This window comes from Rhineura floridana, chromosome 3 (assembly GCF_030035675.1).
Source record: "Rhineura floridana isolate rRhiFlo1 chromosome 3, rRhiFlo1.hap2, whole genome shotgun sequence".
NCBI lineage: Eukaryota > Metazoa > Chordata > Lepidosauria > Squamata > Rhineuridae > Rhineura > Rhineura floridana.
The window spans coordinates 17,918,404-17,944,076 of NC_084482.1; the positions used below are offsets into that span (position 1 = coordinate 17,918,404).

General features: G+C 43.9%; 1 protein-coding gene across 8 annotated transcripts in view; it reads left to right on the plus strand.

The window, feature by feature from the left end:
• Positions 1 to 25,673, plus strand: part of ARHGEF25 (Rho guanine nucleotide exchange factor 25) — a 91,742-nt gene that overhangs the window by 61,252 nt on the left and 4,817 nt on the right. For 7 of the 8 annotated variants that reach the window (XM_061614683.1, XM_061614678.1, XM_061614680.1 and 4 more), the window contains 12 exons: positions 3,121 to 3,431; positions 7,603 to 7,680; positions 10,581 to 10,708; positions 11,467 to 11,533; positions 15,991 to 16,094; positions 16,502 to 16,571; positions 17,820 to 17,909; positions 19,725 to 19,817; positions 21,445 to 21,495; positions 21,988 to 22,065; positions 22,665 to 22,859; positions 23,603 to 23,783. In XM_061614683.1, the coding sequence (XP_061470667.1) occupies positions 3,121 to 3,431; positions 7,603 to 7,680; positions 10,581 to 10,708; positions 11,467 to 11,533; positions 15,991 to 16,094; positions 16,502 to 16,571; positions 17,820 to 17,909; positions 19,725 to 19,817; positions 21,445 to 21,495; positions 21,988 to 22,065; positions 22,665 to 22,859; positions 23,603 to 23,783 (1,446 nt within the window). The remainder of the gene's footprint in view (positions 1 to 3,120; positions 3,432 to 7,602; positions 7,681 to 10,580; positions 10,709 to 11,466; positions 11,534 to 15,990; positions 16,095 to 16,501; positions 16,572 to 17,819; positions 17,910 to 19,724; positions 19,818 to 21,444; positions 21,496 to 21,987; positions 22,066 to 22,664; positions 22,860 to 23,602; positions 23,784 to 25,673) is intronic. The other variant, XM_061614681.1, reaches the window with a different exon arrangement.

Consider the following 25,673-nt stretch of genomic DNA (forward strand, 5'->3'; position numbering starts at 1 on the left):
TTGGACATCTTTCTGCACGTGCCCACTTCCATGCGTTCATAACCATCTTTCCAGGCTTTCTGGGCTGCTTCACAAGGCCAAACAGAGAATGGGTTGAAGAAGATCAATGGCAAGCTTCCTTAGTTGAAGTCAAGCAGGTCTGGCCCTCTTAAGTTACCTAGATGAGGTGCTGACAAGAAACCAACCCTGAGCCACTGTTACATATGATAAGAGGGTTAGTTCACATATTCATGTTGATCATTTCATGACTGCAACATCAAGTGATTGATTAGCATGTGTGAATGAGTGATCATAAAAAGGTAAAGGTGTCCTCGTACTTGTAGTGCGAGTCGTTTCCGACTCTTAGGGTGACGTCTTGTGACGTTTACTAGGCAGACCGTATATATGGGGTGGGATTGCCAGTTGCTCCCCCGGCCTTTCTTTACCCCCCAGCGTATGCCGGGTACTCATTTTACCGACCACGGATGGATGGAAGGCTGAGCGGACCTCGACCCCTTTTACTGGAGATTCGACTTCCTCCTTCCGTTGGAATCAAACTCCGGCCGTGAGCAGAGCTTCGGCTGTGTTATCACCGCTTACCACTCTGTGCCACATAACACCTCTGATCGAACTTTTGAGAGAGTCAGTTCACACATTGAGCATGATGTAGTGGTAGATGGTTGGAGTAGAACCAAGGAGATCCAGGTTCAAATATCTACTTGGCCATTTAGCTCAGTGAGTGACGTTGTCTCTCAGCCTGACCTATCTTAAGAGGGTGGTTGACAGGATAAAATGGGAGTAAGAGAAATGTATACATCACTCCGAATTCCTTGAAGGAAGATTGGGATAAAAAGGTAATAAAACAATTCAACTGTCAGTCATCAGTGATATAAATCCGGGGTCATATCTGTGTGTAACATTAGATTTCCTTTCACTTGATGACTGGTAGCTGAATGTGGGAACTGACTCCACTGAAAAGCCTTGCATTCTGAGGTGATGTCAAGTGAAATGAAAGTTTAACCTGTGATGCTATATCTGTAATGGTCCCATTCACACATACAAGAAAACAAGCGATGTCCATACAAGTGTGAAGCAGTCCTGAATCCTTTGGAAGAAGAGTGGAGTGTACATATGATGGTAAATAGTAAATAGGTATCATGAGATGTGAACTGCATGGATCTTTTGTCACAGAACTGGATGCCTTTGTTGTGTGTCCAGCTTGCAACAGAATTTTCTCATATGGCAGCTTTTCCCAAGTCAGATTTATTTAGGACATTCATTATGTTTTATCACAGCTCTTAAATCCACTTAACCCCGAAATTTTCAGCTTAATTATGCTGGAGTAATGCTAATAAAACATCTGACCACTTCCAAACTGCATTGATGTTGTCCAAACTCTGTTTCCAATGCAGTTAGATGCAGAGCTGATGCACCACACTTTGCACATCTCGCAGGTAGACTGGGCATCACATGCATAAGGACCTCGAGGGCATGGCCCATAACCACACAATGGAGTTTAGTGATGTTCAGTTACATCATGGGGGTGGCAAGGTGATGGCTTCTGAATAATGGCTCTGAATGAGGTGAGTAACTGCTGAAGGAGCCACATGGGATGTTGCCCAGTGGTAGTGGTGAACTGAGAGAAGTACAAGCCACCCACTCACCTACTTATCATGGCTTCTTTAACCATATTGTACATACCAATACGTATATGTATCTCTACTACAAAGAGGAGAAATTCATTTTGCCAGTGAATGGGAGCCATCACAGGTGATGTACTTGTGTTCTGTTCACTTCCACACTCATGTCCAGTGCTCACCTTGATTGGACAGAGGTCTTAGCTCCAGAGCCAGTTTGGAAATGAACAGCAGGTGTCACTCAGGTCAGGGTTATGATCTGAAGAGGCACACTATGCAGCCACTTTGCTAAGCGGGGCTGGGTCTGATCAGTGCCTTGATGGAAGTTGCCTGGGAATTCCAGGCAGGACATATCACCAGGCAGGATCTAAAAGTAATAAAGAAATAAGGCAAAGGTCTCAGGCAAGAAGTCTTCTCCGGGCTTGCCATCTGAAATCCCCACCCTTTTTTTTACTAGAAATCCAAGGGACTGAATCTGGGACTTGCATGCAAAGAATGTGCTCTTATCACTTATCTTTCTAATGCCTTCAAGCAAGAATGGAGAAGCTCTGGCTTAGGGGTTGAATGCAGCCCTTCAGGCCTCTCTGCCTCCAGACTCTCCCAGGCCGCCCTCGCCACGGGCCCTTCTCCATGGCCTCTTCAGTTACTTTTGCCTAGCTGGAATGTGCCTTTGAACTGCAATACTGCTTCTTTCTTGCCTGGATGGAGAGATGGGTGTGGGTCTGTAGAAATCTCTGGTTTGTGCCTGGCTCCTGGGATGTAGCCTACTGTACAAAGATAAGATTACATCTGTTGCTCTGCTCAGTTTTTGCTTTTCCGGTTCCTCCCATCACTGACGTACCGCCCTTGGAAGGTTGTCCATGTGGAAATGCAGCCCGCCAGCTGAAAAGGGTTCCCCATTCCTGCCTTTGGCCATGCACCTGGAAGGATCTGTCCATGTCGATTCTCCCAGTTTCTCATTTTTCCAGTCTTAACGGAGTTCTCCACATTTCTGCAGCAATTTGCGGGTTTCAGTATTTTATTGCAAATGTCTCCTAATAAACACATTTTTGTATGTATATATATTTTTGCAAGCAGTTTCCCCTAATAGAATGCATATTTGTATGTTATTTTCATGAATACATTCGTTTTTACGCACACTTCCCCTAATATATGCATTTTTGTAAACACTGGTTGGTTGGAGAACTGCATGGCAAAACTTGGATAAGTGAATTTTGTTGCGATTGTTCTATTGTTTTGCAGAATGTGAATTTGATAGGCTCACCATTAAATGCAAACTGAATTGAATTTCTCCCCCATCCCTATGCCTGAGTAACCTTTTCAGAAATTAGGGGGAAAGGGTTCCGGACCAAAGGGAGTTGCTTCCTCTGGGCAGCCTTGAGACCACCCTCCTTTTCCTTTAGAAAGTCAGCATTGCCTCTGTGCCTCTGGATTTGTGTATGCTTTGAGTACCGCACAAAACCAATCCGTGTAGTCGTTGATTGTGCTTGTCCTCTCCCTGCAGATCCTTACTCCGTTGCAGGCAGCGATGGCAGCATCTCTGCCTCAGTGGCTTCAATCCAGCCGCAGGCATCCAGCAGCTCGGCTCCCAGCTCCCCCGCCTCCCGCCACTCGGTCAGCACCCTCAAGAAGTGGCTGACCAACCCTGTGCGTAAACTAAGTGCCGGTGGGCTACCTCGGGGCGAACGCCCACTCAGGAAACCAGAGGGACGGACTCGGCGACATGGGCGCCAGGAAGATCGCAAGAGCATCGACTTGGGCCAGCTGGGGCAAGCAGAGCGGCCCTTTGCTGTACCCCAGGATTCAATTGGCATGGTAAGAGCAGAGAAATGCAAACCTGCAGAGTTAAAGGCTTTCTTATTCATCCCCCTGCAACAAGGCAGGACTAGCTAACCACCACCACCCTGCCAATAAATCATCCTATGCAATCTAGACAACAACATGCCAGAAGCAGGGAGCTAACACAGTACACAATTATACCTATAGGGCAGCTTCCATCATAGCCGTGCTGGCTAGGATTGGTGGGAGTTGTAGTCCAAAACATCTGGAGGGCACCATGTTGATGAAAGCTGTCACAGAGCAAATTGATAGAGATTAGTTGGACTAATGAGCCAAGCCGAGCCGTATGCTGTAAGAGAAGGCCACCAGCACCAATTTCCGGTGGGTGGGGTGGGGGATTTGCAAGGACCAAATGTGACCATTAGTGAAACCCTGAATGCAATCCAAACTCATTGGCAATGCTCACCCATCAAATTGTTCCAAGGAACATGTAATAGGGCAGATATTTGCTCCATCCAGCATCCTCTCATTGTGGCTTTTCCTTATGTCCCCAAGAAAATTGGGAAAATATACCTCCAAGATTTTTTTTGTTGGTTTGGGAAGGAGGGTGTGTTTCTCCTTTCTCATCCCAACAGGCAATTGCTGAAGCACCAGAGCTATCCTAGCTTCCCCTACCTGAATCTCTACTGGTTACTAAGGGTAGAAACACATTCACTGTTCAACCAATTCCAGTGGGTCTCCACCTCTTTCTTCCGAAAATGGGGGCACATGATGCTAGTCAAACCCTGCCCCTTTTTACTATAAAACCTGGTGGGATTGGCTTGAGTGTGTTTTTTCAAAATTCAGCTTCAAAAAGATTTCACAGTTGATCGGCAGATCAACTGTTCTTCCTCCAGGTGTGGCTAATGGAAATGCTTTGATCTGGTGACTAGTGTGTTCACAGCCTAATTCTCCTCTGTACACCCAATCTTTACGTGTTCACCACTAGAGAGGCCATTGAGTTTCTTTTTTTATATGGAACCAGACTGAGGATGTGAAGGGATGTTCTGGAAAGTTTGTTTGACAGTGTGGGCCTAGCAGAACCATTTTAGGTCTCTGTAGGCCATGGGCATTCCTGTAGTTTGAACATCTATGGGCGTAGAGGGGCCCCCTGTGTAGGCCTCTGATGTTTACATCAAGGGTAGACAACATGGCGCCCTCCAGATATTTTGGACTACAGCTCCTATCAGCCCCCAATTGCATGGGCAATGTAAAGGGCACAACATTGACTACCCCTGCTGTACATTATAGCAATTGGATTGATGGTGCTACAGAGGGACTAGTTCGCACCTGTTGATGAAGCACTTTGGTTTTTTTAATATTAAGTAGGAGCCCAAGCTTTCCATATGCTTCTGCAAAGATATTTAGGATAGTTTGAAGATCTTTCTTTGAATGTGCAGAGACTACATTATCATCAGCATATTGAAGTTCTTAATGGTGTGACGTTGGAGAACGTTGATCACTTCCCCTATCTCAGCAGCCATCTCTCTGTAAAAGCTGACATCGATGCTGAAACTCAACATTGTCTGAGCTCTGCGAGTGCCTCATTCTCCTGAATGAAGCATAGAGTGTTTGAGGATTTGGATATTCTCAGGGAGACCAAAATGCTTATTTACAAAGCCATTGTACTACCGACCTTACTGTATGCCTGTGAAACATGGACCGTTCATAAACTCCACTCCCAACTTCTTGAAAGATTCCACCAATGCTGCCTCTGGAAAATTCTGCAAATTACTTGGGAAGACAGATGGACTAATGCTAGTGTTTGGAAGAAGCAGAGACTACCAGTGTTGAAACAATGATCCTTCAACATCGACTTTGCTGGACCGGCCATGTTGTTCGAATGCCTAATCACCGTCTTCCAAAGCAACTACTTTATTCCCAACTTAAGGATGGAAAACGGAACATTGGTGGACAGTAAAAGAGGTTTAAAGATGTTCTTAAAGTGCATCTAAAGCAATGTAACATGAACATCGACAACTGGGAAGTCTTAGCCCATGAAGGTCCTAAATGGAGGTCGGCTATTATCAAAGGTGCTGTGGACTTTGAAGAAGCACAAATACAGGGTGAATGGGACAAACGAGCTAAGCGGAAGGCACGTCAAACAAATCCTCATCGTGACCATCTTCCATCTGGAAGCCTATGTCCTCACTGTGGGAGCCTGTGCGGATCCAGAATTGGGCTTCACAGTCACTTACGGACCCACTGTTAAAGACCTTATCTTGGAAGACAATCTTACTTGGCCACGAGTGATCGCCAATGAAATGAATGACATTATGGCAAGGTTTACAATGTCAGCAAAGCCTCCAAAGCTGCTGGAATCCCATGGATCTCAGGACATTTAAATGCAGATCTAGGTGTCCTGAAACCAAAAGATTCTAGACCACATACTGAAAATGTTATGAATGTAGTTGAAAAAAGTCTAGTTTTGCTGAACTGTTTCTATAGTGGCACCACTTGCTACCACCCATCTCTGCTTTCCTGGACATCCAGCATCACAAATGCTCCAGACAGGGGCAACTGTCTGTTTTGTATCCTGTTGGCAACTACATAAGTACCTAATAGTTGTAGGGGAATCAGTGGGACTTATGTGTGGAGCTTGGAATAGTGAAGCTACTATGCTATAAGTTTTGCCCATAGAAGCTAATGAATGGGGGAGTGGGGGGTAGGAGGGAGAGCCAGAAGTCCATAGTGCCTGTGAGATCTTTTGCTATTTGTGGATTTAAAAATCAGTCTATCTTCCCCTCCCTCATATAGTAAACTGTTCATCTCTATGCTGTGATAAACAATGTGGGTTTCATCTTACACAGTCTGACACCAGATGAAAAAGAAAAGAAAAAGGAAAACACAAATTGTTTCTGAACCCGACTCAAAGTGCTGCCTGATGATATTCAGGTCCCAAACTGGAAAAGGATTGAAAGATAATCTAAAGGATTGCCTTCTCCAAGCCTATGAGTCTGCCAGCTTATTAAGATTTTAAATAGAGGTCCTCTTATGTGTCCCTAAAAACATCTGATTGGAAGCAAGGAGTGCCTTTTCAGTAGCTGCATTAAGCTTTGGAAACTCCCTGCTAAGGGAAGCCCGCCTGGCTCCTTTATTTTGGCCTTTCTTCACATTCTAAAAACCTTCTGCTTGTAGGCCTTCTGCTAAGAGTTTTAATTGTGATCGTTCTTTGTTTTATTGGGTCCTTTTTGGTGACTTAAAATCTCTGCTGATAATTTTTTGTAGGTTTTTAAAAGTTTTTTATAATCACTGATTGTATTAGCTTCCTTTTTGAGCAATGACAAGGTAGAAAAGGTTTTATTTTATCAGAACACACATACCCAAACCCAAACCACTCTAGTCCGTTTTTCTTTTTTTTGCAAAAATTGTATAAGTTTGACTGATTGGTGTCTGTTCTGTTTGCTTGTTATCACCCCACTGTGCCTTTTTGCTTAAAAACAAATTAATATTCTTGAAAACCCAAATAATGGAAACAGTAGAAGGTGCATAATGAAGCAATTGCACTTGATTTACATAATTAATTCTGACTGAAGGATTTGAGTATCCTAGTTGGAAAGTTTTTAGAGGGGCCTGGAGGAGGCAGAAGAAACATAGTCCTAATTATTCTTAAAAGTTAGCAGTATTAGGGTCAAACTACATGAGGGGGAGTTTAACCCCTCCCATGCCTCCCCCAGGACATTTACCCCTCAGCCAGGCTTACTTCTGGCTTCCAAGCCCAGCTGGGGAAAAATAAATTAAAACTGGTCAGGGATGGGAATTTCAGGGACTAATTGGTGAGTGTGGAAAAGCATCTCTCTCCCATTCACTCCTCTCCAGCAGATCTACCCACCCCTTTTTATTAGCTTTACAAGGAAAACACAGAATTAGGATCCTTGTGCACTGGCTTTAAAAACAAACAAAAAGGTGGTTGAGATTAACATTTAATGGAAAATATTCTAAGAGGCCACTCCAGTTGGATCTAGAAGTAGTATGGACTGGCAAATGCCAGGAAGTAACTGAGAATGGCAGGAATTTGGAATAACTGGTGCTAAGTGGTGGTGGTGCTGTCCTTTCTGTAGGAGGATTGACAATTTGGATGGGAGTGGGTGGGGAAGAGTTCTGTGTTGCCTCCTGAAAGCTAGGCTGTGCTGCAACCTTTGTCTAACATCCTTCCCATGTATTACAGGATAGCAACACTCATCTCCCAGACCTTTCCCTGCTCTCCAGCCTGCGAGAAGGGAACGGCTCAGGAAGACGCACACAGGTGAGCCATAGGATGAAGGTGGGAGCAGACGTGCCTTGCACCAGATGAGTGAGAAGTGGGGCAACAATCCCTCTCTGCTCCATGGGACAAGGTGGCTGTCTGGCACTCCAGAAAGGCCTGGGGGGGCACATGTCCTACTTTACAGAGGACTATTTTAAAGGGCTGTCATTTGATTGTTTGAAGGTATACTCTATTTGAGGGTCCAAGTCTGGTTTAAAGGTATGGAATCTCAAGAAGGGAGAGCAGGAGGGACGTTGAATTGCCCATCAGCTGTGTTGCAGCACCTAGTCAGCAGACTGAGCAAGGCACACAGGTCGCTTGGTGTCGTCCCTGCTATAGTGAGATGCATTGTATTTCTGCTTGAATTATAGTAATTCTTTCTAAATTTGTGCCTATATTAAAAAAATTACATATGCACATTGTATGCAAATTTGGTGTCCTCTTTCTTTGGTGATGTAAAACCTTGAGGGGGCAATGCAGAACTGGCCACCCTGAAAGGCCTGGGCTTTGGCATGGGTGGACAGCTGCTGGTGGCATTGTGCCCAGCGGGCAAGGTAGTTCCTCACATGTACTGTGTAGAAATTGTTTTGGATATGCCTTCAGCATGCAGTAATAGCCGCACTTGTGTTATTTGGGCCACTAGAACAAAATGGCTAGGTTGTGTTCAGGCAAGGAGCAAATGTAAATAGGAGGTATGGTGATCAAGACCACCCAGCAAAGCATCACCATCACACACACAACTAGTCATCCACAAATGTGCTAACTGGCGTCCACACCAGCAGCAAATGTAGATAATGGGTTATTTTTACTTAATCAGATTTTCCACATTAAGAAGAAATCTTAAATGTAAAAAAGTACAGGGGGCATTTTGATGCTGAGGATGTGTGAATGCTGTGGAAAAACATGTGTGCACAAGCAACCCTGATTCCACAATTTAAAAAAGTTTGGAAGCACCCAAATGTTGCCCACATGTCCTATAATGTAATTTTACAGCACTGAGTGCAAACACCCTGGATGTCATATTCAGCATGAGGGTAAAAAAAACCTACGAATGACCTAGGCACATATTTTAGGAACTGTAACATTGCAGCCTTGACAAAATAAATTGGAACAACCAGTTGCAAAGCACTTCAATTCAGATAGCTGTAGCCTCTCTGGTTTGTCCATTATTATAAAGAGATGCCATTTTATGGTATGATGTAACCCACCTCTGGGATTGATTTTTTTAAAAAAGAACAACTGTTATTGCTTATTTTTTCTGTAAAAATGAAGATGTAACATTCAGTTTAAAAAATTATAACAAGTACATAGAGGTATGCAGAGGCGTCAAATTTGAGTCTTTTCCATACATCTGCTTTGACTAGTAGAGTGCATCCTTCCATAAAGTACCATGAGTCATTGTCCTGGGATCGATATTTAGTGAAGGGCAGGCTAGAAATTTAATAAATGAATAAAATTATCTTAGCCAAGAAAACCCTGTAGATATATAGAGATGTCACTTTAACACCACATGGCCTCATCTTGGAGGACAATATCTAACATCCAGCATACAAAAGGAACTTGTCTGAAGTGCTGTTAAGTGTGTGTGTGTGTGTGTGCGGGCGTGCACCCATGGGCATGCATATATATAACAACACATACAAGTAGATGCTGTGGTTAGGTTTAGTAAGGCTCAGAGAAATAGTCTGTAGCATACTGAATTTGATGATTAAATGTTTACACCTGAATCTCATGCAAAGTTGGCAGAGGCTATAGCTTCCTGTTGCATCACGTGATTTCAGGTAGCAACTGCTGTGAAAGACCTCTTCCTAGAGAGGTACGGCCATTCAGAGTATATAGTGCTAGGGCAGATGGGCCAGTAACCTGACCCCATTTAAGGTACCTTGATGTGCTCATATGAAGCCCACTGATTACAAAGAGAGTTATAGGTACTTATTTCGGCATAGGATTGGGCTGTTAATACATTATTGCGGTAAAATTTCATTAGCAAGATTTTAAGATGTGGTGTTTGAGGAAGATGTTGAAATGACGATAAGCAGATAGTGCGGTGGGGCTGCAGTACTCATCTGGCCTCCCTTTGGCTGAGTTGCTGTTGCATATTGGGAGAGGAAGGCAGCATGGTGCAAAAGCACCAGATTGTCTTAAAGGCAGCAAAAATAGAGAAAGCGAAAAGATGGAAAATGCTGGCGCTTCCAACAGAAATTGATTTTTGAAAACAACAACAATAATTGTGGAATGTGGTGGAATTAATGAAATTGACTCTTTTATATGAATCAGAAAAGAGGACATTATCAAGCAACTATGTAATCAAGTGGCATATGTTTATACATTTGTGGAATTGATATGAGGAGTATAAAGAAGATATTGCTTGATTCCTTCACAGTTCCATCAGTGAATTTGAACAGTTTGTTTCTTTATTCTTCAGATGTAATATGTATGGCTACGTGTCTGTGGAATTCATGTTTCAAAAACAATTTCTGTAGGAAATGTATTTTTTAAAGAAATCCTTTTAATTAAATTGTAATGAACATTTAATATAAAACAAAATTACTAGAAAAATACATTTAATTACCTGTCATTTGACTTTCAGTTTATTTGAAATGTTTTCCTCCAGAATTAGCTTTCAGTTCTATTTAAGGCACTTAATCAGGCGACCATGTCAAAAGGTGTATGTCTGCTCCAAATTGGGGAAGATTTCCAGGATCTGTGTGATCAACATGTGTTCCCTCCCTTGGTCTGCCTGAGCCTCTCATGTTGTGAGAGGCCATGCTACCCCCCAACCCAGATAATCAGATGAGTCTCATGGGTCCCTAGTGTCCCTTTTTCCCCATTACCACCCACTGTGGAGTGTTCTTAGTTGTAAGGTGTAATAGTTTATTTTTTTATTTATCTCATGGCAGGGCCCTGACTCCTTTCTGATCCCTAGAGACCCCCAAAGCCCCGAGCCCCTTTTGGAACCTCCTGTGCCACCCCCAGCCTCTGAGGAACAGGAAGAGGAGGAGAGGCGCAGTGCCTTAGAAAAGAGTATGTAAGTGATTTCCCTTGGTGTGCCAGCTTGCAGGCTTGATGAGAGGCAATGGCAGGGGTGGGAGGGGCAGGGAGAATCTCAGCCTCTGCTGCTGAAGAGGAGCCTGGGGCAGTTAGGGAGGGCAGACACACGGATCTGGTGAGTGCCAAAAAAACCCCTCAGGGGCTTTTCACATGTTACAGTTTAGCAGTTTGGAGGTATGGATGCCAGGTGTGCTCAACATGTACCCCATAACGGGTAGGCGGTTGTAGGCCTCATTTGTTTTTTCACTGTGTACCTTCTGTGTGTGTGGAGGGGCCACTGGCCTCAGGCAGTCTGCTGCGTTCATGCATAAAAATGTCTTCAGAGTTATGGGGTAAACCACATATGGGGAACCTTTTGTCTTCCAGATGTTGATGAATTACAGCTTGCGTCATCCCTGGCCATTGGCCACACTTGCTGGGGCTGATGTGAGTTGTAGTTCAGCAACATCTGGAGAATCAAAGTTTGTCCACACCTGGGGCAAACCATGACTGCACATTGTGTCCTAGTGGTATACCTGCTCTATCTGTAACATGTAACGTGGCCTGCAGACGGGGGCCTTCCTGTGGTCCTGCAAGAGCTGGTGTTGAGGAGGCTTTGTTGTATCTAGCAGTGTGTGTGTGTTGAACAGGGAGATGGGAGGGATACAGAGGGAAGCAGGGGATGCGGGTTGGGAAGTAGGGGTCACACGGTGAGGTTCCTTCCCCTCAGACACTGCTGCTTCCTCTTGTCTGCAGGTTTGTTCTCAGGGAGTTGATTGAGACTGAGAAGATGTACGTGGAGGACCTGGGCCAGATTGTGGAGGTGCCAACATCCCCTCCATTTTAGGCACCGATTGCACCCCATCCACCAGCAGGGCCCCTTCCAGGTTTTGTGGGACCCTGGGCAAGAACCTGCCTGTCTTCCAGTGAGAGCACCCTGCCTGCTACTCACTTCTCTGTTTCTTCATCTGCCCTCCCCACTCCTCCTAGGAACCGGGAGGAAAGTAGGAAAGGAAGGTGGATTAATTATCATGCTTGGTCCCAGGATTCAGCTCAGTTGACTTTCCAATTATCCATGGGTCCTGGGCAATTGGCACCTGCCATTTCCCACCAGTAGTCTGTTCCTTACGCTGTTATATTAATAGTACTGTGCCCTACTCTGTCTGGATGAAATAAGAGCCCCAGCCACTTTGGGTACACATTGTACTTCCATGCCTGCTCCACCATGTTCCTTCTGGGATCCAAAATCACTGCCTTTGGGCAACAGAAACCTCCCTATTTCATATACTGCTACCCTAATGAATTCAGCCTGACAGTATAATTGACCAGGTCTGTCCGTCTTCAATAATTCCACATACATGAAATGTTAAGTAGAGTTTAATCTAAAAAAGCATTTGGACTCCTCTAAGTATCTAAGGTTTCCTCCTCCTCAAAAAAAGGGAAAATAAGTCTTTAGTCCTCACAGTTATTGACAATACACAGGCAGTTCTGGCTGCAAAAAGTGCTGGTTTTCAAGTGAAGGAACATCCTTGCTTTACATAGGTTCCTGCTTCTTTCTCATAGCTCCTAGCCATATTCCATACCTATACTGCTGTTGCGCTCATGTCCTGCTTGCAGGCTTCTCGGACGCATCTGGTTGGCCACTGGGAGAACAGAATGTTGGGTTAGATGGGCCTTTGGTTTGATCCAGCAGGGCTGTTCCTATGTTCTTATCTATATGTGCTTAATGCTACTTAAAAGAAGTTAAAAATATTAGAACTCATGAGCCAAGCTCTTTATGTAGCTAAGAGACAGTTAGCAACAGGTTGGGAACTTTAGCGGGGTAAAAACCAAGGGGGGATTTGTCAAAAACAGCCCAATGAGATGCTCTGTGGACACTGAATGTTGATTGGCTGTTGAGGGAAAATGGCAGACTGGTGGGGAAGTGGAATATTTTGGAAGAGGGCATAGTTGGCTGGCTGGAACCCTCAGCAGGAGCACTCTACAGTGCAACATTTTATTGTACATTTGTAAGCTCTAATATTGAACTAGCTTTTTCATTACCTCTACTTACTGAGCTGAAGTCAGCGTTCTACTCACTCTATGATTTCTTTCTTGGATGGCTTCAATCACTTTAGACATTGTTTCTCTGTCTGCTTAAGGTCTTATGTTAAGCTTAAGTTAAACTTCATCTGTTGCTGAGATTTTTTGGGAGTTTTTCAGAATTGCTTTAGATTTCACTATCCCAAATAATTTGGCCACTTGGCCATTCATTGTTTACCCCTGATTGCAGATAAGTTTAGAAGAAGACAACAGCACTGGTTCTTATACAGATCCTTGAGAGGCTCTGCTGTTTGCTTCATTATGAAAACTGTTCATTTATTCCTCCGTTGATTGTCTTTTAACCAGTTACCAATCCTTAGGAGGGCCCACCCTCTTATCCACTGACTGCTAAATTTCCTTAGAAGCCTGGTGAAGCTCTTTGCCAAAACACTTCTTGAGAAGCCAAGGATACAAATGTCCACTGGCCCACACACAGAGACATGTTTGCTGGTGCTCTCATAGAATTCCAAAAGGTCGGTGAGGCAGAACGCCTCTTTACAAAAGTGAGACAGTGACTGTGCCGGTAACAGGGAATGGGAGGAGAGAGACTGTCTTTAGGCCTGCCTTATGATGAGCTGAGGCTCTTGAGGTCCAAGAGCAGGGACCAAGGGTGGCTCCAAGCACTGACCTCTGATGTTAGAGGTGGCTGAGAATGCTCTGAGGGTTAAAGGGAGAAACACCACCTTCCTTAGCAAGGCTTGTTCTTCTGGGCTGTATCCAACGCTTGCACAACAAAACTTCTCCTTCCTCTCTTTTCCTTTGTGCCCCCCAAATCTGCTTCAAAGGGTTGCCCAGTCCCCTGGAGCAGATTTTGAGGGTGTGCAGAGGGCTGCAAGGGAGAGAAAGGGAGGGAGAAGTTCCACTATGCAAGCGAAAGTTTGTTCCTTGAGTGGAATGGCAGTGCTGAATACAACCCTCTGTATATAACCATTCTAGTCTTAATAATGCTCAAATAAGGAACAGGTTTGAGGCTTTAAACTTAGTTGACAGAGAACCAGACGAACTATGGAAGTCAGAGACATTATCAGGGAAGAATGCAAAAAGACAATACCTCTAGTTAAAAAGAGAGAAAGACCTCAATGGATGACTGAAGAAACTCTTAAAATGGTTAAAGAAAGAAGGAAAGCAGGCACATAACAACAACAAGCCTGAGACAGATCTGCAATTTCCTGGATCTTCCCTTCCTCCCCAGTTCCTTTTTAAAAGACTCATAAGATAGTGACTGCCTTCCAAGTCCTCTGGTAAGGAGGCTAATATAATAGTTCAGCAGTTCCTCATCTGTTTTTTAAGAACTATTGGGTGAATGCCACCTGGCCCCAAAGCCTTGTTCCTTTTAATTTTTTTCCAGTCTGTTCTAAGACAGAGCGATTCAACTTTGAGTACCCTTCCAGCATGTTTTGAAGACCGAAGCAACCCATTCCTTCTGTTTCTCTGCAATTTCCCTGTCTTCCCAAAAGGTCTCCTTTTACATCTTTGTCATGTAAAGGTCCCGCTGCCTCTCTTGCTTCTGACACCTTTAAAGAAACATGTATTAATATCTTCAGCAATTTGCCCTTGATGTTCCTTTTTGTCTTTTGCTGCATTGTGCATCTACAATTGGCTTGCCATTTTTTGCACTCCTTTTTCACTTGGGCAAGACTTTTAATGAAAATCATTTTGCGTTTTATAGTCTGCTTGGCTCTGCTGTCTAACTGTGTCAGCTTGCTGTTGAGATTGTTTATGCTTTTTTGCTCACCTGTGGTACATATTTTATTTGAGCTTCTATTATTACATATTGAATATGACTTGTTATGTCAACTTTATTTTTCCATTTTGAGCATACGTCTCAGCCCATATCAGGCCATCAGGCATTCTTGCTGCTGTATTACTCCTGGTCAAGACATCTCATACTATGTAAAAACTTTTTTCCATCCTGTAGCCAAAAACGTTGTAGGTGCTGGGTTTTGAAAGGGCCGGGAGCATGTAAGTCAGTGTGAAATGGGGAGAAAACCCACCCTTAAATAAAAGTAGTCTAGTACATTGATTTAGATTAAAATTCAATTTTATTTTCATTCAATTGCAAAAATAAGTGCCAAACGCCCACCATAATGTCCACAAGCTAGAAAAATGAGTGCCCAGTGCTCAGCAATTTATTCTCACATCAGGAAAACCAGTATCCAGCCTGCCAGCTTAGGAAATAAATGCAGCTGTGGTCAAGTGGAGCAAAATTATTGCTTTAGCTGAAAAGAAATACTGCCTGCCTGTTGGTCAATACGAGGAGATGGAGGAAAAGGTAGCAGGATGTCACTTCTTCCCTTGCTTGTCAATCATCCCAGTGTTTTTTGTTTGTTTTGTGTCTGCAAACCTTGGCCGGAACTAGCAGGAACAGATTTGCTTTTTCTGAGCAACTGGGTAGAATTCTGCCTGCACCCCTTTCCCATATATCTCCCCAAGTAAAAGAGCTAGAGATTTACTTTAAAGAAAAAAAGATGCTGAAAATTCAGGGAAGGGCCCTTGAACTAGGACTTGGCCATATGAGAGCATAATCTTACTGATAATCCAAGGCTAAGGGCTTGAGATACTGGGGTTCAGGATAAAACTTTAAATTGGATTTGTATAATGCATCTTGAATGTAGAATTGAGATTTTATTATAATTCAGCAGCTCTCTCTTCACCTCTGCAAGGCAGTGGTTTTTCAACTGTTCTGTCTTCATGAAATTATTTCCACACCACCTTTTCTGTGGAGGAACACCTTATGGTGTTGCAGAGAATTGGGAAAGGTGTCTTCTAGGATATGCTTTCAGTTCATGCAGAGTGCTGCCTCATCAATATTCCATGCAAACTGAATACAGCCCTGCACCAAAAAGGTCTTGTGCAGTGCGTGGTAGGGAAGCTGTTTTTTGAGGAAGCTTATCTTCCATTGCAGTTACAGTTCTATTCCATTACTCCTTGAGAAATCCCTGATAAGCTTCTGAAGGACTCCAGGGTTTCCCAGAACACGGTTGGTAAACCTTTGCCATGGGTAATGTGCATGTGCACTTCCTTACACGTGCAATCACCAGCCCACCAGCCCTAATTCCTATCCATATTCTGCATTCCTCTTCTGGGCAGTGACTCAGCCCAGACACCCAGTATTCCTTTAACTCTACCTACCCAGTTCTGTGGTCTTAAAAGAGGAAGCAGGCTGGCTTCTCTAGCCTACTCTTCTAACTTCTGCAGGGCTATTTGGCGACCATGAATGTCCGTGGCATCCCGGAGGGAATGAAGGGCAAGGACAAGATAATCTTTGGGAACATCCACCAGATCTATGACTGGCACAAAGAGTGAGTGAGTGAGTGAGCACCCATTCCTGGGTGCAAGGCATGCAGTGGCTGTGGAAACCTTACAACATGGCCCAAATGTGATGTGGCTAAGGAAGCCTTTTGCTCGGGTTGTTAATGCCACCTCTTGGATTGTCTGGCCAAAGTGGATGTGGCACACATGAAATTGACAAGATGTGGGAGAGCAGCAGTAGGCCATCATCATGATGAATTGGTGGGTGACTGCTCCCCTCTCCCTCATTGTCCAGTCCTGGAAGAATTGTCCAGTCCTGGGGTGTGTTTGAGCCATCCTTGGGAAACATTTGAGGTAGTGTCCATGAGATGCAATGCAAGAGAAGGGGGGGGGAGAGTAAGATAAGATGCCCTGTAAATCTCACACCATCCCTCTTCCCTCTCATACCTGACCCCAGTTATTTACTCAGGCAGCTGGAGAGGTGCCTGGAGAACCCTGATCTGCTGGCTGAACTGTTCATAAAGCACGTGAGTCCCTGCCATTGCTAAATAAGAGCAGACAAGCTGCCAAGCTGGACATAATGTGTGGATAAATGGATAGTGGTTAGCTATATACTAGATGGAGGATTTGATGGTGATACCTATCCCCTGTTGTTCATCCCAAGAATTCCATAGCCAGATGCATGATGTCTTTGAACATAATGGTTTTGCTAGGAGAATTGTTTGCAGGCAATCATTTCTGCAGAGTAATGCAGGTGAATTCCCACTTTACCTATACTGCATATGACATTAGCCCAGATTCAAAAAAAATGTAGCTTAATAACTACAGAAGTAATGAAGGGGAGGCTTATTGCAGAGGGAAAGCTGTTTACCTAATTGTCATTTAGATGATTGCTTAATTAGTCCAGAACAAGTCAATGGAATTGTGCAATTTACTAGGCCAGGGACAAGTAGCTTTTAGCCTAGTCAATTTCACTTTGAAGGGAAAACTTAATTAAATGTCCCTGAATGTGATGAAGGGGAAGAATGCATACTATGTAAAGAAAAATAATGTTTAAAAAACAGTCTTGAAATGTAGGAGAATTGCTATGTGAGAACAGATAGCCTCATACTATTATTTTTAAAGGCTACATGGTGAATAGTGTCAAATTCCAGGGAAGATGCCATGTTAGCCATTCCCACCCTGGTTTTTTTATATATACTTTAGTGCTCTGCCTAGAAATAGAACGGAACATCCATTGCCATTTCTTGCATTTCCTTGGCCTTCTGGCTCTACTTTGTGAAACTGAGTTGAAGTAGATTCTAGTCTTTAAAAGCTGATGCCATCCTACATTTGCTAGTCTGTTAAGGTGCCACAAGATTCTTTGTTGGTTTTGCTGCATCAGACCAACACAACTGAAAGTTGTAATTGTGAAAATTACAATATTTTTTTTGCAAAATATGTGAAGACAATGATGAGGAATGGGTTTCCCTCTTCCCCACTTCTGGATTTATCCAGAAAAATTGGGATTTTAACATACATTCAGCATTCACAGCTGCCATAAAATGTGAACCTTTTGTATTTGGGTATCTATATAAAACATCTTGTTGTGAGATGAAGCCCTCGTCAAAGCTAGTGACTTGTATAAAGTCGCCTCAGTGACCTGTATGGCTGAGAAGGGATCTGAATGTGTTTTTTTGACGTACCTGCCCCCCTATAGTCAAGCCATTGTGCCTTACTATGTGCTAGATTTTTTCCTGAGTGTTTTTGCTGAATTTTTCCCTCTTGTGTTCCAGGAGCGCCGTTTGCACATGTATGTTGTTTACTGTCAGAACAAACCCAAATCTGAGCATATTGTGTCCGAGTTTATTGACACTTACTTTGAGGTAAGGGGCTATGTGATTTGCCACAGTTTTATTCTCTCCCACCCACCCCTGCAACTTCTGCTACATGGCTTGTCTTGTCTGACTCTCTCTTCTGCTGGGATCCATCTGTCTCCATCTTACACTTTTGTGTCCCTTTCTCAGCCAGTTCAGATGATCTCTAGGGTAGCTGGCAGCCTCTTTAGTCTGACTCACCTTCCAGCTCCCATCTTGTGGTGAATCCATTTGCATTCAGCAGTGGCCACCTATCTGCTCAGTCTGTTTTTGCATGGCCACCACAGACCTGCCTAAATGTGGATAGGTATATATGAATCCCAGGGGTTTGGTTCCTGGCATCTGCTACCTGTGCATAGTTTTTGTTGAGGTGAGAGCTGCTGTTGGTGTCAGTTTAAAAGACATGCACCCGACAGATTCACGTGTATTCACTCTGTGAGCTGGCACAAGGAGCAGCTGTTTGCCTGAGCAATGGCTACAAGATTGCCCTTCTCCTTAGAAATATCTGCCCTTGTGCTAAATGAGGAAGGAATGTCTTTCACAAGGCTGGTGGAATACATATCCCTGTGGTTTCTTTTCACTGAGATGGCTGCATAGACAGCATACATTTAAAGCACATTCCCCTCCCCCCACAAAAAAACAACAATTCTGTGAACTGTAGTTTGTTAAAGGTGCTGAGAAGTATAGCTCTGTGAGGTGTAACCTATAGCTTCCAGGATTCAGGGTGGGGAGAATGCTTTAAATCAGTGGTTCCCAACCTGGGGGCCGGGACCCCCCAGGGGGGCCACGAAGTAATCCAGAGGGGGCCATGAACAGTAAAGAAATGAATTATTTATTATTATTTTTTAAAGAAGTCTTCACTCCCTCGACACTGTCTGCTTTCTGCTGCCGCTGCAGATGACACCTCCCCCTTGCTCCACACGAGAGGGGAGGCCTTTTGCTGAAGCGCCAGAGCTTCTTTCAGGCTCACTAAGGGCAGGCATCTGCCTATAAAATACATGGCGGATGCCAAAGGAGGCTGAGGGTGGAGCTACCAGGAAGAAGAGGGGATGACTATCACTGATTCCTGTCTCCTTGCACTGCCGCTACTGACAGCGCCCTTACTTAGAATGAGAGGAGAGGGCTTTGTGTGAAGCAAAAAGAAGCAAGGCTGCAAAGAAAGGCTGCTTTTCCCCTTCCTTCCTGGCAACCAGCCTGCCTCCCTGGGGGGAGGGGGTCATGAATTTTTTTCAGCTTATAAAGGGGGTCCCATGCTCATAAAGGTTGGGAACCACTGCTTTAAATGCATGGTGTGTGTGCAACTCTTCACTGCACCCTGCCCACGCTGCTGAAGATGTGTAAGTATACAAAGTTGCCTTCCTCTGTCAGATCACTGGTCCAATATTGGCTACTCTGACTGTCTACTGAAGGATTCAGACAGAGGTCTTTCTCAGACCTACTACCACAGAACCTTTTGAAGGAGATGCCAGGGACGAAACCTGTGGCATGCAGGGGTGTGTGTGGGTGAATATGTTTGTGCTGAGGTCAGAAGTGAGTGGCTTGCTTAAGGCCATCTAGTGACTTCATGACAGAGGTAAGATTTGAAATGGGGACCCCCTTGGTTTACAGCTACACTCGCTCTCCTCTGCTGTTGAGACTCTTGAAGATGCACAGGATAAGGGGGAAGGTATTCAGGAGCTTCCCAGGAAAATGAATGGGATGCTTTGGAAGGAACAGGGAGATTTGGATGTGTCCCAATGGAGCAGGAGGGAATTAAATAGGCAGGATGGTTGACCTCCTACACAGTTTTACAGAGTCTGATCTGCATCTTTCTTTCCTTTCCAGGAACTGAAGCAGGAACTGGGGCACCGCTTGCAGCTCAACGACTTGCTCATCAAACCTGTACAGCGGATCATGAAATACCAGCTGCTGCTCAAGGTGCTGATGTGGGAGGTGGACTGTTGCTTTCCAAACTTAAGGCACATTGGGGTAGAGGATGGGGACAGCAAGTTCCTGACCTTGCACAGCAAGAAGAGACTGCAGACAATATATCTTCTGCTAGGTTTCATATCTGTATTAAAGTATAGCAGTGGGGACAAGTGGAGAGGGTGTTTGTTTAAAGGGGGAAATCCTGCAAACCATCCAAATGTCCTAAAAAGAGTGGATGCTCTGTCTGGTGGCCCTCTATCGCCCCCTAATGGATAATGATTGCATCTGCCTCTAGAGCTGGAACCATTGTTAGGGCAGCTTCAAACATTACATGGCAAGCAAATAAGTGCTTGCTATCACATGGACTCACTTGACTGCTACGGTTCTGTTGCAGATACTTAGGAATTAAGTATTTTAAGAATTAAGATACTTAGGAATTAAGTAGGAATTATTGTTACTTAGTCCCCTGAGTGATGAGAGGTTTGAGGGACAGCACTGGATTTAGTTCTCTTTGGATGAAAACAGCTCTGGATACTTAGGATTGTATCAAAAGTGCAAGACTTCTCCTTGCACAACAGGATTTCACCTTTCCATCCTCCCTCCCTGCAGCCCCCTCATGTCCTCCCAAATCTGTTCTGGAGGGTTGGAGGACCTTCTGGAGCAGATTTAGGGCTGCAGCAGGGGAAGAGAAGAAGGTGAAATCCTGATGTGTGAGCAGAAGTCTGTTTATGCAGCATTAGATTCCATCCTTAGAGTCTTCATAACATTTGTTTTGTTTACACACATATAAGCAGAGCATCAATGAAGGCAAATGCATTCCTTGAAACAGACATTATTCCCAGAGAGCAAATTTTGCAGCTACGCACTCTCTTGTTCCAGCTATGAACTGCTTTTCCCCCATTCATCTCCCAGGCACTGGCCTGAGACCTCCCCCACCCATGCAGTGATTTGGCCTTTCAAGGGACCATCCACAGTTATTAAGAAACTTTAACATTTCCTTTGTCAAATTATCCACAAGGGAGGATTTTTGTAGGGAAAGAGTTAAACACCCTCTCCCCCAATATCATTGCTGCAGTCAAACCGGCCTCATTACACACACACACACACACCACAAACATACAGAGAGAGCTGCATTTCCTTTTTTAAAAAATTGGGAGATCAAAAGATGGATTTTCTGTATGTGAATTTTGGCACTTTGCTTAAGCAAAAATGAAAATGGTTGTGACCCAATTCTTGTAGCAGAGCAATGATATGCATGCTTAAAGAGTGGCTGACCCAAGGGTGAACTAAATTGAAAGGGAGTTGCAATATCCCTGGCAAGATCAGGAGCTCTTGACACAGGTCTCTGTTTTTCCCAGGATAAGTGATCATGTATGAACAATAGTAGAGTAGTTATCTTTAGAACTAAGGGCAAAAAGTGTATGGAGCTGAAATTCCTGAAATTCCTTGTTTGTGTTGACAGGAGTGGCAATTTTAGGATCTTAACAATAGCACAAACTTGATTTTGTAAATAGGTCCCAAGCACTACTCAGGGTTTATGGCTTCAATCAAATCTGGCCCACTCATCAAGCAGTAGCTAATGCCTCTCTTCTCCCCACTTCAGAGTGCAATTGTCATTTCCTCTTTTCCCTCTCAGGATTTCCTGAAGTACTATGGCAAAGCTGGCAAGGACACGGAACAGCTGGAGGTAGGAGTGGAAGGCATGGGAACCTGTCTTGTAGCTGTTGTTCCTCCATCCCATACTTATGTACGAAATGGATATGACAGTGTTGCTTTAGAATCATGATTTGCTGAACTATCCCACAACAGCTACAATATGGTGTGGGCATATTTTGAATTGGTCCTCTGGTTATACCTTGAGAGAGGGACAAGAGGCTATATAACTTTCCTAGGTGTGAGCTCATAAATGAGAGGGGACTTGAACCCATATCTCAATTCTCGGAGTAACAGTATCTACATAGGACAACATTGCTCAGTCTGAAGCTGTGGCCTGAAATCCCATCAGTCTGCATGATGCACAGGTTGTCCAGTGTTGTTTAATGTCATCTGCACCTCCTGGATTTGATAATGCTGGCGCTATTCACTATGGGTGCTCTCACATGCACATCCAGCCAGCCATTATACTACTCTGTTCAGTCCACCACCTTCTCCCAACTCCTTCCCACACTTTGTCTTTCAGAGAGCTGTGGAGGTGATGTGTTTTGTTCCTAAGCGCTGCAATGACATGATGAATGTGGGGCGTCTTCAGGGTTTTGAGGTAGGCTTTGGGACTCGATGACTGGGTTAGGGATTCTGCTGATCCCTTGTGGGCTAGGCTCTTTGCCCTGATTTTCCAATCAACTCTAGCATAGAAGGCCTCTTGTTTTTTGCATTGTTGGGAATGCCTGTGAGCTATTCAAGGAAGGGAGTCTTATTTGGCTATTTATGAGGGTTCTTCACTTCCATGTATGTTAGCCTGGGAATTGTGAGCCTAAAATATAGGAACAGGGGAGTGGGAATAGGGGATGTAGTGGGCAGAATTAAGAGGTGAACTATATCTTCTGAAAGATCACATGGCACAGAGCTTCTTGGACTGTACCATTTGAAATGTAAGTGCATATTTGAATGCTGCCCCATATTAAAAAACAAAAAACTCTCCGCACATAAAAATCTACCATGTTAAGAAGAAGGGTTCTATCTTAGCCTTCTTCTTGACCGGTTAGCTTTCCACAGATGGAGAGTGTTTGACATGGATCAGCATTCAAATGAGCAGTCTCTCATCTGCATGTGGTAATTGTAAATGTTCTGCTCTAAGAACAGGGCAGTTTTGTTCCTTCTTCACAGCTGAATAACTAGGAGTTGGCCTCTCTTCTCCAGGGGAAACTGACAGCACAGGGAAAGCTGTTGCAGCAGGACACCTTCTGGGTGACGGAGCAGGCAGGTGGGATCCTGGCCCGGGGTCGTGAGCGCCGAGTCTTTCTCTTTGAGCAGATTGTCATCCTAAGTGAGACCCTGGAGCGGCGGCGTGGTCCATATGCCGCTCCAACTTATGCCTTCAAGAGCAGCATCAAGGTATTACAGGGCTAACGGTAGAGAATCTAGGGGAATCTCCATACCTGGAGTCCCCTTGTAGGGAATTTTATACTTCCCATGCCCAAGGCTGTGTATCCCATATTTCTGCAGTTGCACTGTGTATCTACATATTATAATATTGTCTGTTAAATTCAACATCCTGAGAGTCTCAGTGTATGCATGTATGTGTATAACATTTGATATGACTTAAAATTATATACTTTTTTATCCTTGAGGCTGTGAAGATAGGCTTCCAAGTGTGAAGACAATGCTTGGTGTAATCTCAGGGGTAGTACAAAATATGGAAATTAGCTTGCTTTGCATTCTTTGTACAGGTTGCAGAATGTAGCTTTTCTTTGCACAAGAATATAGGATGGCTTGGTGCAGAATGTTGATGTTAAGGCACAGAATTTACATAGCCTTGGTGATATCCAAAGAACTACGCAATGTGTGGGACTTCATGAATGTGCAGAAACACTGAAATCCCTTTATTTATGGATGGATGGATGTTGGATGGATGGATGTTGGATGGATGGATGTTGGATGGATGGATGTTGGATGCTCCTCCTCCTTTTGCTTGACTGTCCTGGCCATTCCTGTGTGTCCATTTTATTGATAATTCTTTTTTTCCCCTTGCTTTTGAACAAGCATCATTGCCTGAGAAAGGACCCTGTGTATTACCTTTCACTGGGCAAACTCAGCTTTTGTTCTCCTTCCCTGTTCACTATCCATCTTTATGCTAGGTAAGCTGTTTGGGCCTGGAGCCCTGTGTGGACAATGATCCCTGCAAATTTGCACTGATCTCCCGAGGCGCAGAACGGGGCACCATCCGTTACGTACTGCAGGCAGCAACGTCAGAAATTGCCCAGGCCTGGGTGGCTGACATCAGCCTCATCTTGGAGACACAACGTGACTTCCTCAATGGTAGGAGGTTGAAGATGGTCAGTTCTTGACTCTGTCTCACTGGAGCTATCTCTCAGGGAACGCACTGCCCCTTAAACTACATCCAATCTTCTTCAAGGAGTAATACCTCAGTATTCCTTCCTTCATTTTTGACAATCAAAACTAGAATATTCCCACAATGTTTTGTAGAAGCATGGAAAACTTTATTTGGCTCAGAGTTGAGAAAAAAAGATCAACAGGCAAATTTCAAAGAGTAATTTGAATCAGAGGCATAAACATTTGTAAACAAATTGTATTGTCTTTTACTGGATTTAAATATGGTCTGCTTCTTTCTATAGTGAAAGAAACGACCTTGTATTTATTTGTTTGTTTAATCTATCAGCAGGAATAATTCAGGGCCCTTCATTCATCCCCATTTGCTTGCACAAAGTTTATGTGCAGGTTAGATTATATCCGGTCTTTATTGAGCATTCGTTGTGAATTGTTTGTGGGATGGTTATATGACAATGAGCATTTATCCTTATTCATCTTGAGTTGCTTGTGGGGTGTTTGCTCATCCCAAACCTTTAAATGCATTTCCCTGTCACTTTCAAAAACATAAAAAGTCTGTTGGCGGGTTGTTGTTGTTGTTTTAGTGGATTTGTTGTGCTAGGATGACACAGCACTTAAATCCACTTTTAAGTGTGCAGACCTATAGTTCTGGTATGCAATTGAATCACTCCCACAAAATCAGGCTGAATGCTGAATAAATAGGTTTTCTGGAGGAGTCCCCTGAATCTATGTCCAGACAATCAGAAATGATTCATACATGTGTACTTGTAGTGAAATGTCTTATCTCTTGAAGGCTCATAATTTTGACTTGGTCAGTGCATTTAAAAGCATGATGTATTAGAATGGAATGTACCACTTCAGACTGAACACTCCTCTTGATTGAAAAAAATCTAATTTCTATACGTATAGAGCTGGCATATCAAGGAAAACAGTTCTGTCTCAGCTCATTCCTTTCTACTTGTTAGGAAGGTTTTTGTTTTGTTAATATAGGGGAGCATTCAGAAATGTCATCTCCTCTCTCCCACCATATTTGCAGTCCTAAGCAGTAAACCGTGATATACACTCATGTCTCAATTAGCCATAGATTTCAGTTCAAGCACAAGTGGTGCTTTGGCCTTTCTGGATTGAGTCAACACACAACTTTTGAAGGGTGGAATATCTGGAGTCCCAAGATAGGGCACCTTCTATCCATTACATAGAAGAGTGTCAGAACTGAGGTGGACTGTACTTCTTCAGGCTGCAGGTGGGCAGGGAGGCACATTTTTTATTGCTTTCCCAAATAAAAAGCTTGAGTGCAGGTTAGGGAAAGTGCTACGTTCTGAATCTTTATCCCTGATGTGCTAGTTTGCTGCAAAGTATATTTTTTCCCTGACATGAGGGAGTGTTCAAAAATAGGATTCCCACCTTTCAGTTTGAAGTCGGATAGTCTAGAATTCTACTATGTCATTCTACAAAATGTGTAAATGAGTTCTAAATGACTCTTAATTGAATGCATGGATTGTGTCTAGGCAACCTTTATTCCATTGTGGGCCACATTCCTTCAGGAAAAATGTGTTGCGGGGCACATGCCAGCAATGGGCAGGGAGAGAGCCATCCCCTACTCTTTCTTTTCTCTCTCTCTTAAAGATAATCACCATCCCAGCTGGGACTCCAGAGAGAAAGAAGACTGTGGGATGGTGATGATATTAAGAAAAAGAGAATATCTGTGTGTATGTGTGATGGTAATGATATTAAGAGCTGCAGTGCCCTCTAATCCAGCCTGTGCCCGCTTCTCCTTAGCATTTTGTGCTTCCTCCTGTCCCTGTCCAGCATCTTCCAGGGCTCCCACCAAGAGTTGCTATCTCAAGGCATCTTGAGCAC